We start from the raw sequence: 14,832 nt of genomic DNA, 5'->3' as shown, positions 1-14,832 counted from the left end.
CTCCTCCACCTTCTCCCAGCACAGAGCCCCTCCTCCCTGCCCCCAGCCCTCCCTCAAGCAGCTCCGTAACCTCCTGAGTGACTTGTTGACCTAAGGGGCTCCCATCTGCCCTCCCCCGGGGCGTGTCTGCTCAGCAGGGGCCAGCATGGACCAGTCTGTGGCGATCCAGGAGACCCTGGCTGAGGGGGAGTACTGCATCATCATATCCTTTCCTGCCAGTGCTGAGCTCCCAGCCCCAGGGCCTGCCCTGCCTGGCCTTGGGAAGTGGAATGGCAGGTGTCTACGTGTCTGTCTGCTTGCCTCCCTCTCTCTGTGCCTTCAGGGGGAGATGGAAACCTGTACATACTAAGCAGTTAGTCCTGGACTCTCTGCCGAGTGCTTTAAATACTCAGTTACCCTCCCACCCCCTGTGACGTTGGGGGTTACTCTCCCCATTTCACAGATGAGGAAAGGTCGGAGAGGTGAAACCACAGAGGGAATCTGTGTGGGTGAGGGCGGGGCGGGGCAGGGCAGGGCAGGGCAGGTGGGGAGGGCTGGGTTGGGTGAGGCCCGTCTCCCTTTTGGTTTGCCTTGACCCTGAGCTGCAGGCGGTGCAAGGAGCGCTGTGTGAGGGAGAGAGCAGGCAGAGCCGCCTCCTGGGACTCGTGCGCTACCGGCCGGAACATGGTGGCCAGGAACATGCGTCAGTGACGGGTTCAGTCCTTGCCTCTCTGGCCCTGGGTTTTATTATTCTCCACTGTCCCTCCAGCTGGACTTCATGCCCTCTAGGGCAGAGTCTGAGGCTTCTAGAATAATTGTAATAATGATAATTAATAGTTTATGACCACTATAGGCCAAGCCCTGTGTATTCTTAGCTCGTATAATCCTCAAAATTTGATGAGAAAACTTCTCAAGAAGATGGTTGAACATACTGCCCCAGATCTTGAGCCCTGTGGCCTGACTGTCTTGGGTTCAAATTCAGGCTTTGTTACTTCCGAGCCACATCATCCTGAGCAAACCTCGATGTGTCCGGACTGAAGATTAAAATGAGTTACTACACGTAAAGTGTTTAAAATGCTGTGAAGCACATAGAAAGGGCTCCATAAATGTTGCTAGTAATACCCACATATTACACAGAAGCAGAGAGAGAATAATTAATATTTATCAACGGTCTCACAGCCAGAAAGTGAACCTCAGGGTCTCAGAGCTGGGAAGGAGGAGCCTCAGACATTTTTGAACCCACCACCCTCACCTTACAGATGGAAAAGCTGAGGTTCAGGGAAGGAGTGGGGAGGCTAAGATTGACCTGTCCTTGTCACTTGCAGTGCTAGAACGCACAAGGGGGAGATCAAACATGGGTTTTACTAACAAGGCAGGGGCTCCCCAAAATGAGGCAAGTTCAGCTTTGATGACCCAACAGTCTCTGGTGGGCACCATGAGCAGAGAGACATGAGCACAGCCCCAGGAACCAAGGAGAGAGTGTGAGCACCCCGAGGCGTCCCTGATGGGCCTGAGGGATGACTACAGGCCCCCTGTCCTCACTCTGCTTCCTGCCCTCAGTCTCTTCCTGTACACACACCGGAGGATGGCCATTACCGGGGACGATGTCTCCTTGGACCAGATCGTGCCGATCTCTCGGGATTTCGCTCTGGAAGAAGGTGCCACAGGGGCTGGACCGGATGATCCCTCTCCTCTGGGCTCCCGGGTCATTTCTGCCTTTGTTGGGGGTGGGGCGTTGGGAGGAAGGATGATGCTCAGTTGCTAAGGGCGCTTTCGTTTCCCTGCCCACAGTGTCCCTGGATGGTGAAGTCTACTTTCTTGGTGAGTGGTCCTTTCAGTCTGAGTCCCAGTTGGGGCAGGGGGAACAGAATCTGCAGAGGGAAGAGTGGTGTGAAGTAAGAGTGCTTTCTGATCGCCTTAACTGTGGCATGCAGGACCCTGCAGGATCAGGCCCCGGTCATCTCTCCAGTCACTCTCTTCCCTGCTTGCTGCACTTGGAATCCACTGCATTCCAAGCACCTCAAACGTGACGCGTTTTCGCCACGGAGCCCTTGCACACGCTACTTCCTCCTCTTGAAAGCCCTCACTCCTCTTTTTGCATAGCCAGTCATCCTCCAGGGCTTCAGTTCACACTGACTTTCCTCAGGAAGCCTTTGTTGAACTTCTGAGAGTGTTTGTATCCTGAAAGTGTTTGTATTTCACTCATGCACATTCCTTTGTCTTGTCCTTACCATCTCTCTGTCACCTACAGTGATTTAATTATTTATAGTGACCTATCTAATGTCTGTGTTCTTTGCTAGACTGTAGTCCTAATAGCAGAGGTAGTAATAATAATAATAATAGAAATGAATATTTAATCAATGATGATCTCGTGCCAGGCACTCTGCTAATGAGCTTTACACACATCACATGGTGCTTTCTTCACGATTCTGTGAGGTCATCACTGCTTTCATCCCCATTTTATGGACGAGGTAATGGAAGCCCAGAGAAATTAAGTAATTTAGCAAGCGGTGGGACAAGGATTCAGACTTGGAATCCAGACTCTGGAGCCCACTCTCTTGATCAGTCTGCTGCATTGCTCCTACTCATTCATTAGTTCAGCACATGTTTCGGGTGCTCGCCATGTGCCTGCTGGGTGCTGAGGTTATGCTATGAGCCAGACACCATCCACAGTCTAGCTCCCTGAAGACAAGGCCATGTCTGATGTCTTCAGCATGGTGTTCCCTGTGACTAGCATGTGCCTGGCACAGTCAGGGAGACTGACTGACGGACGGCCCCCCTGTGCGCCTCTGTGTGCTTTTCATTCCACTGGTGGGGTGGGGGTAGACGACAGGTGAGAACTTGGTCTCTTCTGGCTCCGTCCAGAAGGCTACGGTGAGGCTTACTGAATTTTCAGAGCTGAGGTCCACCCCCTTTGTAGACTGAGGGTGATGTTAATTTGGAGCTGGGGGTACAGAGGGCTCCCTTATTGCCCCAGCTTAAGGGTCAAAGGGGCTTTGGGAGCTTGGGCTGCTGAGGTTCCATGCTGGGGGCTCCAGACTAAAGATGCACCTAAGCATCCTGGAGGCCAAGGGCTCATTTCCTGCCTCCCCTGTTCAGGTTCAGATGTCACCGTCCAGCTGGACACAGCGGAGCTCAGCCTCGTATTCCAGCTCCCCTTTGGTTCACAAACCAGAACGTTTCTCCAAGAAGTCGCCAGGGCCTGTCCAGGTAGGTAAGACCGCAGGCTCCCGGGGGAAGGTGGGGCTGGGCACTGACCTCCCCACCACCAGTTAACTTTGCACCCTTTGGACTTACGCTCCACAGTTTCTGTGCCCTCTCAAAGCTGCTGGCATGAGGCCACAGTGCCCCCAGGCCACCAGCCAGCCATGGTGTTTGCATTTCTGTTTTCCCGTTTCTGGACCCGAGTTTTAACTCCAGCAGGGCCCCTTCGCCCTCCTTGCTCTGGGCAGGGCTGCACGGGGTGAGTTGTGATTCTCATGCAGAATCTTTTACAAGTTAGCAGGGTCAGCAGCTTCTAGAGGCCCACCTTCCCTCTCCCTGACAACCACAGCTAGAACCAAGGGAAGTCTGTCATAAGAGCTCTCCTGCCCTTGTACCCTGCTCTGTCCCCCACCACAGCTGAGAAAATGGTCTAGCTTTAACCTAACAGTGAGAAGTCAGTGGCCTCTAGGGCAGAATTTGTTTAGACTGGACGACCAGCCAGGCAGGTAAAGGAGAGTTTGTTCAGAGCAGAGAATCAGCCAGAGAACATGCAAATGCTAGCCACCAGGTGCTGGGGCTTAGCTGTTTACCCAACACTGTCACTTATTTCCTTTCTAGCTAACATCCTGGCTCTGCAGGACTCGGGGGTGGGCTCCCCTTCTATCGTGGTCTCATCATGGAGCCTGAATGTCTGGGGGCTCCAACTTAGTTTGCCCGGTGTGCAGGAAGGGTACTGACTGTTGATGCAAACTGGGCAATGTGGGAAAAGGAAACAAGATTATAGAGCCTTGAATGCCGAGTTAAAGGGTTGATCCTATAAGCAGGGCAAATTTATCTCCAAACCTTCAACTAATAAGGATAACCTGTTTTATGATTATTATTGGTAGTTGTAGGAGAATAACAGTAGGTACAGCAAAGAGCATGGACTTTGAAGCTATACAACCTCTTGCATTTGAAGCCTATCTTTGCTGGTCTTTAGCTGTGTGACTTTGGGCAAACCATCTCACCTCTCTGAACCTTGGTTTTGTAGACTTTTTTTTCTCCCAGATTTATTGAGCGCTCATTGACATACAGAATTGTGTAAGTTTAAGGTGTACAGCATAATGATTTCACTTACATACATCACGAAGTGATTTCCACAATAAGTTTAGTGAACATCCATCGTCTCGTACAGATATACAATTAAAGACATAGAAAAAAAATTTTTTTCCTTGTGGTGAGAACTCATGATTTACACTCGTAAAAATTTTCTTTCATATAACACAGCAGTATTAAATATATGTATCATGTTGTTGCACCCCTAGTACTTATTTATCTTTCTTTTTCTTTCGGGGGGTGCGTACCATGTGGTTTGTGGGATCTCAATTCCCCCAACCAGGGATTGAACCCGGGCCACGGCAGTGAAAGCCTGGGATTCTAACCACTAGGCCACCAGAGAACTCCCTATTTATCTTATAACTGGAAGTTTGGACCTTTGACTGCCCTCACCCAATCCCCTTTCCCCCCACTTCATCCCTCCCTCTGGTAACCACAAATCTGATCTCTTTTTCTATGAGATTGCTTGTTTGTAAACTTCTATATGTAAAGAATATCTTCCTCATGGAATTGTGAGAATTAAATGAGGTAATACATGTGAAAGTGCCCAGCACATAGTAGGAGCTCAGAAAAATATTTCCTTAGCTAACATTCATTGTGGACTTATTGTGTGTTAGACACTGTTCTGAGGACTTTTCAGCACATTATCTCATTTTCCTTACCACAGCCGTTCAAGGTAGGTATTATCAGTGTGTCCATTTTACAGGTGAGGGAACAGAGGCTCAGGGAGGTTAAATGCCTTACCTGAGTACATAGCTGGTAAATAATAGAGCCAGGATTAGATAGGATTAGAGAGTCTCCTCCAGAGCCTGAGCTCTTGAGTTTTGCTCTAATGCATCCTAAGCTCATGCCAACCCATCCCATCTGCACTGCTCAGGGAAGACTTCGTGTAGGAGGTGATGTTTAAGCTCTGACTTGAAGGATGAGTGAGGTTTTTTCCCAGGCAGCCAACATGGGAAAAAAGACAGTCGGAGTTAAGAGCAGGGCACTGGGTGGGATTGAAGTTGGGGTGGGAGGAGGCTGTGGAATGAGCTGAACCAGGACAGGCCAGCAGAGACAGCTCATGAAGGGTCTTAAATAACCAACAAAGAGCTTGGATTTTGCCCTGTAGCTTGTGGGGAGCTGATGGAGCTTTAAACTGAGGAATAACGAGGCAGGATTTGAACATTAGGAAAGTTCCTCTGGCAACTGGTGCAGAAGGGGAGAACCTAGAGCAGGGAGATCAATGGGAATGTATTGCAGTGGTTCAGGCATAAAAAATGAGGCTTGGACCAGGACCCAGTCATGGGGTTGGGGAGGAGAGGATGGACTGGAGAGATCAAACCGATGAGAATGAAGGCACCATGGGAACACTGAGTTTGGGTTGTGTTCACAGCTTTACTCTCTGGGGTTACAACAGTGCCTGGCATGTAGTAGGCACTTAACACATATTTGTTGAATGGATGAACAGAACTTGGTGCCCAGCTGTGAGAATGAAAGAGAGGGAGTTAGTCGAGGATGATTCCCCTCTTTTAGGCTTAGGTATCTGTCTGTCGGTTCCCTTCCCTGCTCTTCCTTCTGGGGTCCACACCTGGGGTAACCAGCAGGGAAACTGCACTAACGCAGCTTCTTTGAGCAGCTATCATGATGTGGACTTCCTCCAGGAGGGGTCTGGGTGAGAGGGGACTCTCAGAGCTGACAGACTCTTGGAAATCCACCTGCCCAACCCTTGCATTTTACAGATAAAAGGACCAGAGTCCAGGATGAGGTTACAAGTGAAAGGAACTAGTTTTTCCCCACCCAGTCCTTGGTGGGTAATGTGCAGCACAAAAGGTCAGGGAGTGGAAGTGACTTGGTCAAAAAATCACAGTTAGAGGAAAGAATTAGCCAACATTAATTGAGTACCTACTGTGTGCCATATATTTTTCTAGACAGCTAGACAACACACAACAACCATGTTTTTCTGTTTAGTCTTTTGAGCAATACTAAAGAGTATCCTGTTTTACAGATGAGTAAACTGACAAGAGAGTAAACTGACATTTTAGTAACTTACCCGAGGTCATTCATTAATTGAAGTAATAGGACCAGCTTTGGAACCCCAGGTTATAACTCCAAAGCCCATGGAGTCCAGAGATTTCAGTTCAGATCCCAGCTCTGCCACTTCCTAGTTGTGAATGTGAACAATATATTTTATTTCTATGAGCCTTGGCTTTATTATTTGTACAGTGGAAATATGAACTTGCCTTACTACTCCAAGAGTTTTGTGAGGATCAGATGGGTTAATAGCATGTAACTGCTGAAAATAATTTAAAAGCTGTGTCTGGCAGTGCCATAGTCAGTCCTACGACCCAAGTCTCTTCATTTATGATGCCCTTGCAAATCCAATTCAGCTCGGTCAGGCTCATGCTGTTCTACAAGAACTGGCAGGATAGCATAGGAAACAGCAAGTGTTTAGGACTCAGGCAGACCTGGGTTTGAGTGAGAGGCAGAGAAGACCCAAGAATTTCTAGGAAGGAGGAGTGGCAATCTGGTTCAGAGGGAACCAGAGGACTCGTCTTGAAGGCATATTTCATAGCAGGCACACTGCTTTTACTTAGAGTGTGTTTTTTTGGGAGGCTTGCGAGTTGCTGATGGAGATTATGGGTAGTTAAAGCCCCCAACCCGCTCCCTAGTACTAACATGTATTTGAGTTCCCACTCTGCCACTCACTCTGCGACCTCAGACTTCACCTCTCTGAGCTCAGTTGCCATGGGATAATAGTTGCCACCGGATAATCGTTCCCTTGCTCCTAAAGTTAGTTGTGAGAATTAAGGAACGTAATATGCAAGTGAAGCATAGACCTCAGCACATAGTTACCACCAGGTCGCAGGAGTGGTGCTTGTTTATCTTGGTACAGCACTTTCGTTTTCATGTTCATTATTGTATTTGAATCTCAGGCCCACACTGTGCGCCAGGGAAACAGGCTTGGAGCCTCCCCGGAGAGGCTGAGCGATTTGCTCACGGACAGACAACCTTGAGGAGGTGGAAACGGCTCTTCAAGTCCGTGCCTCAGTATTCCCTCCTTTTTCCTTCAACAGGCTTCAACTCCACGGCCCTGCACCCTAAGTTTCTGTGGCTGTCTCGATACAGGCGTAAGGAGCCGGAGACCGAGCTGCCCACGCCGCGCGGCTGGCACTCAGCCCCGGGCACCCGGCCCGAGCGCGCTGGAATTGGCGGAGGCAGGTATCGATCTCGGAAGGCGCGAAGGGGATTGGAGGAGGCCAGGCTTCAGGGGCGGGACCCGTTCTCTTGGAGGGCGGAGCTATGGAGCAAACCGGCCTTTGATTGGCGAGGGTGGCACGTGGGGGCGGGCCCCTCTGGGGGTGGAGCGGGGGGCGGGGCTCCGGGCGGCGTGATGAAGAGCTTGAGGAAGGAGGCAGGGAAATGTCCGCCGCCGCCGGCTCTCGGGAGCGCGAATCTGCAGGTCCGGCGGGCGGTGGGACGCTGGGCTGGGGCTCTGGGGCGGTGGCGGGCCAGACCCTCGGGCGGGCAGGGTCTGTGGGTTGGCTGGCGGACGCTCAGGGCAAAGACCAAGGTCCTGGCCCTACGGAGGCGGAGACGTTGGGGCTGAAGTGCTGTGGGGATGTTAGTTATTCTTAGCCGGGCGTGATGAGGGCAGGCGGGGGCCAGTGGGGTACTCAGGAATCCCGAGGCCGGGGTTGTGGTAGTAGTAAAGCTCCGTTCCTGACTTCGCTGTGTGACCTGGGGCGGGTGGCTGCCCCTTTCTGAGCCTGTTTCTCCATCCTGACCTTCGAGTTTGACTTGTGTGGAGGTGCACTCCCCATGACAGAGCCTTCCTTTGGGTGAGGACTGGTGTGTGTACTGGGGCTGCCTGGCTCTCCTGTCGGTCCTCAGCCCCTCTGAGAGATTGGGCTGTGCGCCGACCCGGAGTCCAGGAGAGCCCTGTCCACCCTGGGCCTGGAGGCCACAGTGAGGTTACAGGTGAAGGGGATTAGGTTTTTTTTTCCACCCAGCCCTTGGTGGATAACGTTGTGCAGCACAAAAGGCCAATTGTTGAGCAGGAGGTTGTCTTCTGGAGAGTGAGAGGCCCAGGGCTGAAATTTGGGTCAGGCTGGTGCTTTGGGAGGACCTGCAGACCTCTGTTTTCTGTCTAGCTCCTAGGTTTTCTGCCCGGAGCTCCCTGGTATTTTTTTCTTATGGGTGTGCCCGTGCAGCTCCTGTTACGTCTGAGCTTTGGCATGATCACTAGTACCCACTTGTGCCCCTTTTCTCAGCCATTTGCTAGGGAACTGTCAAATAGCTGTGTAAGTGTGGGCGGGCGCTCCACTTGCTCTTTAAAGGCTTGGAAACTATGAGGGGCTGGGGGAATAGCACGTTGCACAAGTTTGTAAAATGGGAGGAAACTAAGCGAGCAAAGGACTTCCTCCGTGCTCGTGCTTTTCCTTCATTGCAGCCTCTGCAAGATGCAGTCGCAGCACACGATGGTGCTGATAGTTTGCATCTCTCATGGGCTTAGCTCACTCGAAGGGCTGATCTTGAGAGAGCTGTTGCATCAGTTTCCATGACATTCTGGGCTCTGGTACTGGGACAGGTGAGAGCTTAAGATTAAGTACGTATCTTCCCCTTGCCCCTTCGAAAGGGCAGCATCCAGACAGTTGGCAGAGGACAGGCCCGATGGCAGCAGAAAGAGGTGGGTTCTGTTTTCTCAGCCAGCACGCCAGAGCCTGTTGGAGCGCTTCATCTCCTAAGTAGAGGGAGGTCTTCTGTGAGAAGTCGGGACAGCTCTGAAGCAGTTATCTGCCGCTGGGTGATAAATGCAAAGTGATCTCAGAATCTGTGATCTTTCAGAAATCCGAAACTAGCCACTTGCTGGTGAGGAGTTACTGTCAAGGTTTTGGTTTCATTTTTGATTTGAAATGATTTGTCCCCATCGTAATACCTACAATAAGTGGGGTTACACTACTAAATGCTAAGTTGCTCATGTTAAAATTGGTAAGAAATGGCACCAAGCCCCCAGTTCTGTTTCGGTCAGCTCTGTTTCCAGAGTTGCTTTGGCCTCAGAGGAGAGTCACATCATCTACAACAGGTTGGGGGAACCCTTTGGGCCTCCTCTGGATGTCCCTGAACCCCAAGGGAAACAGATAGCGAATTTGATGCTTCCTATATGCATATGATTAAAACTCCCACTTCCTGATAGCCCAGGGAACCAACCCAAAGGCTGCTTTAAAATGCTGTTTGTGATGCACATCAGGAGAAACAGGGCTTCCCCAAGGAGCTGACAGTCTCAGAGAGGGATCTGATGATTCATAGAGTAAGAGAGTGTGGGGTCGGCTCAGCAGGACGGGGGACCTTGTGAGGCGAGCCAAGGGTAGGAGCCCCTCAAAGGCCTAGGTATTTGGGGGGCAAAGTGAAGCTGGTTTTCAGTCCTTGCCTTCGTCTTGGTAGAGAAAGGAAAGCTCTCACTTGGATGCATCTCTCCAAAAATGTCCATTCTTTTCCTTGATTTGTCTCTCCTGCATTCAGGAGTGTCAAGCCAAGCTCGGTAGGAATTGCAGAAAAGTGAAATGCAGAAGTTTTAGATTGGGGTTGGTGTCATTTCAGGTTCAGATCGGGATCTTTGAGCTAAGTTGTGGTGCTGAAGTGAGATGTAAAGCTTCTGGTCAAGTGGCAGGCTGTTCCATCTGATTCTCTTGGCCTCTTTAGACTCCTAGACCTTGCATGGGTCTCAGACAAGTAGCTGTTGTAAGTAGGGGCTTTTCTGCTTCTTCACTTATTTAACTGCTCTTCTTGGTGTAGCTTTTTCTTTCCTTAAAAAGAAATAAGGAGAAATGCCTTCCTGTTTCTATCTAACAACTGAAGGTGCTCTTATCCCTTGGGGAATCCTTCATCGGGCTCAGTACTCACCCATGTCATTGTGTAAAATATTCACCTGCCTCATCCCAGACACATGCAAAGACCTGGAGCTGTGTTCTGGAGGATTCTGAGCTATGTACTAGAAAGGAAACAGCTACTCAGAAGTCCCATTGGGCTTTTCTGGGCTAATTTAACAGCATGGCAACAACAAACAAATTTTGACGTTTTAAGTGGTTTTCTTATTCCATGGTTGATTCAAAGTGAGGTAGCTTGGTAGTAACTCAAATTCAGAATGAGATGTGCTATGAGTATTTTTTCCCTTGGACCCAAGAAATAAAGCATTAAAGTCTGTCTGGCCTGAGAAAGGAAATGAATGCTATTTATAACTCAGGGTAGCATAAAGGGTAACCTAGATTACCAGGGCAGAAGCCAGTGAGAATGTCGGAAAAACAGCCCCTGGGTTAGTCAGTCTCCTTTCTCCCCTGTCTCTTAATAAGTAAAATCTGTGTGACCGACGTTCGCTTTTAGCACAGAGAAAATGAATTTTCCTAGATGTTTATCCTACACGTGGAAATCTTGCCCATCATCTCCACCTTTGTGGGAAGCTCTGCAGGCTCCTAAGCAAATTAATTTGGCCCACTTTGTTCCTTTAAACAAAAGAGAACTGTGTTCCTTTTTCTTCCTCCTTCTGTTGTTCCCTTCTCCGTTTCCCTCTTCGTTGCATCTAACCTTGTGTTTGTTTCTAGAACAGGAGAACCCCCTGAAGACTTTTCTTTCCTTCAGAAAACAGTTTGTTGTGAAATTCTACAGTGGGAGCCTAGAGCAAGCGAGGTGACCCACAAACGTTCACTTAGAAGGGGCGCTTTGCACAGAAAAGTCCTCGGGGACAGAAGGTTCAGGAAGAGGGAGACATCAATATTTATTAGCAGAAAGACAGTTTTGGGACAGAGAAGCTCACTGGCTCGCTTGTTTTCTTTGCTGCTTAAAATCTACTGTAACAAACTTGTAGATTTTATAAGTGGTGCGTATGTGAACTAAAGCTCCAAATGTGAATGATGAGGATTTGAACAAAGTGTGTGTCTACGTGGCTGGATACTTTACTATTTATTTTAGTTACTGCACCTTGGTATCATACTGGACATGTCTCTTGACTTTCTTCCGTCCGTAAAATGGGAGTGAATGTTTGCCTTCTAGAAGGTCTCACAGGACCTAAGGAATGCTAATTTAGGGGTGGTTTCCTCAGGGAAGCACATTTAGGAATTGCAAATGCCCACCTCTAAGAGCGTAGAAACTGGCTGCCCTCTTCAGGGCCTTTCCTAGGCTGGTTTCTTCCAAATTACTACGTCCATTCTCTTCCTCACTCCTTCCCTCCCTCCAGTTTCTTTTCTGTCAATATAATCACTAAAAACCTCAGTCATCTTTGACTCTTCCCTCTCCTATGTCTAATAACCAAATTCTGTCCATTCTTTTTCTGCAATTTAAAAATTTTTTGAAAATTAAAAAAAAAATTAAATCCCCATAGTTCATTCATGTTGGTATCCTCTTACTTGAACTAGTGCAGTGGTGTCCTTACAAGTCTTCCTCCCCTGTCTCCTCCTCCCTTGGGGCTCACCTTAGAACGTAACTTTTATCATGCCCTACTGTTTTGTTTGTGAACTTGAATGCTGCGCCAAATCCTTGTAGCCTGAGGAATAAAGTTCAGATTCTTCAGCGTGGCATTCAAGTCCTGCGTGGCCTGGCCTCAGCCCCCCTTCTCGAGTCTTATCTTCCCCAGCTCACCTTCATTTCCTCTTCAAACCCGACTGCTTGTTATTTCTGGGTAAAACCCTCTGCTTTTTCATCTCTTTGTTGGCTGTTCATTCAGCTACATTTTTACAGGCTCGAACTTGCTGCTTTTAGTATTTTGCATCCTCTCTCCGCCCCAAATGCCAGCCTAATGCCTCGTGCATCAGTAGGTGCTCAAAAATCTGTTGTCTTTTGAACCCTCTAGACCCATACATGTCCTAGCCCGAGTGCTTTGTCGCCTGAAGGACGCCTGCCCCCTTCCTCTTTAAGCGGGCTCTGTACTTCTTTCTACCCCCAACCCTTTCTGGTTTGCTCTTGCCACTTCTCTTTCAGCTCACCAGACCACAGACAGTTCACAGAAGGCCCAGTGAAGAGAGAGTCTGGAGGAAAAAATCATCTCTCCAGTAGCCTGTGACCACTGCAGCCTGTGGCTGAAAAGTAATTGCACAGTCGTCGTCTTTCTCCTTGAGCTAAACTAGTGATATTTAGTCCTTGCTAACCTAAATTGGATTTGCACAGGGGACAACTTGGATTCTGAGTCCAGGGCTTAACAGGTTTGCAGGGCACGGGATGTGTTTTTAGAGATGTCTCTGCCCGTGTTAATTGTTAAAATCTGTGGTACTTTTTTTTAAAGCCATGAGATGATGGGAAATGTTTAAAATGAAAAGAAAGTGAGGAAGAGAGAAAGAAAAGGGAGGAGTGAGGGAAGGGGGAAAGGAAGAAAGGGACTAAGAAGCATGGTTATTTGATTTTTAAATTTTATTTATTTATTTATTTATTTATTTATGGCTGTGTTGGGACTTTGCTGCTGCACGTGGGCTTTCTTTTTTAGTTGCGGTGCGCGGGGGCTGCTCTTTGTTTCGGTGTGTGGGCTTCTCATTGTGGTGGCTTCTCTTTTGTGAAACACGGGCTCTAGGTGTGCAGGCTTCAGTAGTTGTGGTGCATGGGCTCAGTAGTTGTGGCTCATGGTCTCTAGATCACAGGCTCAGTAGTTGTGGCTCACAGGCTTAGTTGCTCCGCAGCGTGTGGGATCTTCCCGGACCAGGGCTCGAACATGTGTCCCCTGCATTGGCAGGCGGATTCTTAACCACTGCACCACCAGGGAAGCCCCCGGTTATTTGAGTTTTACAAAAGTAACAGAAGTATTTGGGGTGGTAGCCAGGCCGAAACAGGAATCATTGGCTCTTTTCATTCTTTTTTTAATAAATTTATTTATTTTTGGCTGCGTTGGGTCTTTGTTGCTGCACGCAGGCTTTCTCCAGTTGCGGCGAGCGGGGTCTTCTCACTGTGGTGGCTTCTCTTGTTGCAGAGCACAGGCTCTAGGCGCGCGGGCTTCAGTAGTTGCAGCACGCGGGCTCAGCAGTTGTGGCTCACGGGCTCCAGAGCGCAGGCTCAGCAGTTGTGGCGCACGGGCTTAGTTGCTCCGCGGCATGTGGGATCTTCCCGGACCAGGGATTGAACCCGTGTTCCCTGCATTGGCAGACGGATTCTCAACCACCGCACCACCAGGGAAGCCCTCTTTCCATTCTTTTTAATGCTGGGTGCCCCGTGCTATGGGCTTCTCTCAAGAGATCCCTGCCCTCTGTGTGCTATGTACTTAGCTCTCCTTTGGAGTCAAATCCAAACTCCACGTGGCATTCAACGTCTTACAGTTTGGCCTTACATATAATAAAAATCTATTCCTAATAAATGAAAAAAATAAAATTGTATTTATAAATAAAAATTGATTACTGTTATGACTATTATCATTAGCAGTTAACATTTATTAAGCACTTAACTGTGGGTCTGTGGGCCTCACCCTGAGCACAAAAGTTCTATAAGAGGATGTCCATTTTTCAGATGGAGAGACTGAGGCTTGGTGAGAGTAGGTGACATGCTTGTGATCACTCACCAGGTCAGTGACAGAATAGAACTCAGGTCATCTGTTTGAATCTAATGCTTGAGCCCTAACCCCAGCACTCTTCTTTTGTATCCCCTGATGCTCCTCAAACAAAACTTTTCATTTCTACTTATTTATACTGCTTTTTGTTATTTCTGAGCACATCGTAATGCCATCTCTTTTTTTTTTTTTTTTTTTTTGTGGTACGCAAAAGCCCAATGCCGTCTCTTTGTGCTGAAATTATTTCCTCTGCCAGAAATGCTTTCTGAACCCCACATTTTTCTGATAGTTAATATAGTTTTCGATTAAGAGCACAGACTCTGGGGCTTCCCTGGTGGCGCAGTAGTTTAGAGTCCGCCTGCTGATGCAGGGGACACGGGTTCGTGCCCCTGTCTGGGAAGATCCCACATGCCAAGGAGCGGCTGGGCCCGTGAGCCATGGCCGCTGAGCCTGCGCGTCCGGAGCCTGTGCTCCGCAACGGGAGAGGCCACAACAGTGAGAGGCCCGCGTACCGGGGAAAAAAAAAAAAAAAAAAAAAGAGCACAGACTCTTCACCCAGATTCCCTGGGTTTGAATCCTGGCTGTACCATTTATTAGCTGTGTGTTCTTGGGCAGGTTACTTAACCTCTCTGTGTTTATCTCAGTCTGTAAAGTGATGATATTAATGCCACATACCTCATGGAGGAGTTGTGAAGATTAAATATACGTACGCAGTTTAAAACCATTCACGGCATGCAATAAGCCTTAAGTATTTACTATTAATATTATTCATGATAATATTACTATCATTGTTATCATTAACGCAGCCTGACTTGGATTCTGGGTAGCTGAATGGGGATCTGTTTATCTCCTTGTAAAGTGAACGAATCTCTTACTGGTATGTGTCACCCTGTCTTGGAGAGGCCATGCGACGGCCCCCTGGTGGTGTGTACACAGCATTGAGAAGCATTAATCCTGCTCGTTTGAACTGCCGGCTGATTTGCTCACATGGTTTTACAAGTTCTTCTAGTGTGCTGGAAATGAGACGCCAAGGCCAGTGACTGAGGAGATAAGCAGGG

The 14,832-nt window shown here is 48.7% G+C and overlaps 1 protein-coding gene across 3 annotated transcripts in view; it reads left to right on the top strand.

Moving 5' to 3' along the window:
* Positions 1-14,832, top strand: part of INPP5B (inositol polyphosphate-5-phosphatase B) — a 44,740-nt gene that overhangs the window by 674 nt on the left and 29,234 nt on the right. For 2 of the 3 annotated variants that reach the window (XM_060089531.1, XM_060089530.1), the window contains exons 2-7: positions 138-202; positions 588-682; positions 1,540-1,637; positions 1,771-1,800; positions 3,079-3,189; positions 7,335-7,475. In XM_060089531.1, the coding sequence (XP_059945514.1) occupies positions 146-202; positions 588-682; positions 1,540-1,637; positions 1,771-1,800; positions 3,079-3,189; positions 7,335-7,475 (532 nt within the window). In that variant the 5' untranslated portion in view covers positions 138-145. Of the gene's footprint in view, positions 1-134; positions 203-587; positions 683-1,539; positions 1,638-1,770; positions 1,801-3,078; positions 3,190-7,334; positions 7,480-14,832 lie in introns of all 3 variants that reach the window. The other variant, XM_060089532.1, reaches the window with a different exon arrangement.

This window comes from Mesoplodon densirostris, chromosome 2 (assembly GCF_025265405.1).
Source record: "Mesoplodon densirostris isolate mMesDen1 chromosome 2, mMesDen1 primary haplotype, whole genome shotgun sequence".
NCBI lineage: Eukaryota > Metazoa > Chordata > Mammalia > Artiodactyla > Ziphiidae > Mesoplodon > Mesoplodon densirostris.
Note: the sequence above shows the minus strand (reverse complement) of the source record. Positions and strands in the feature narration are given on the sequence as shown.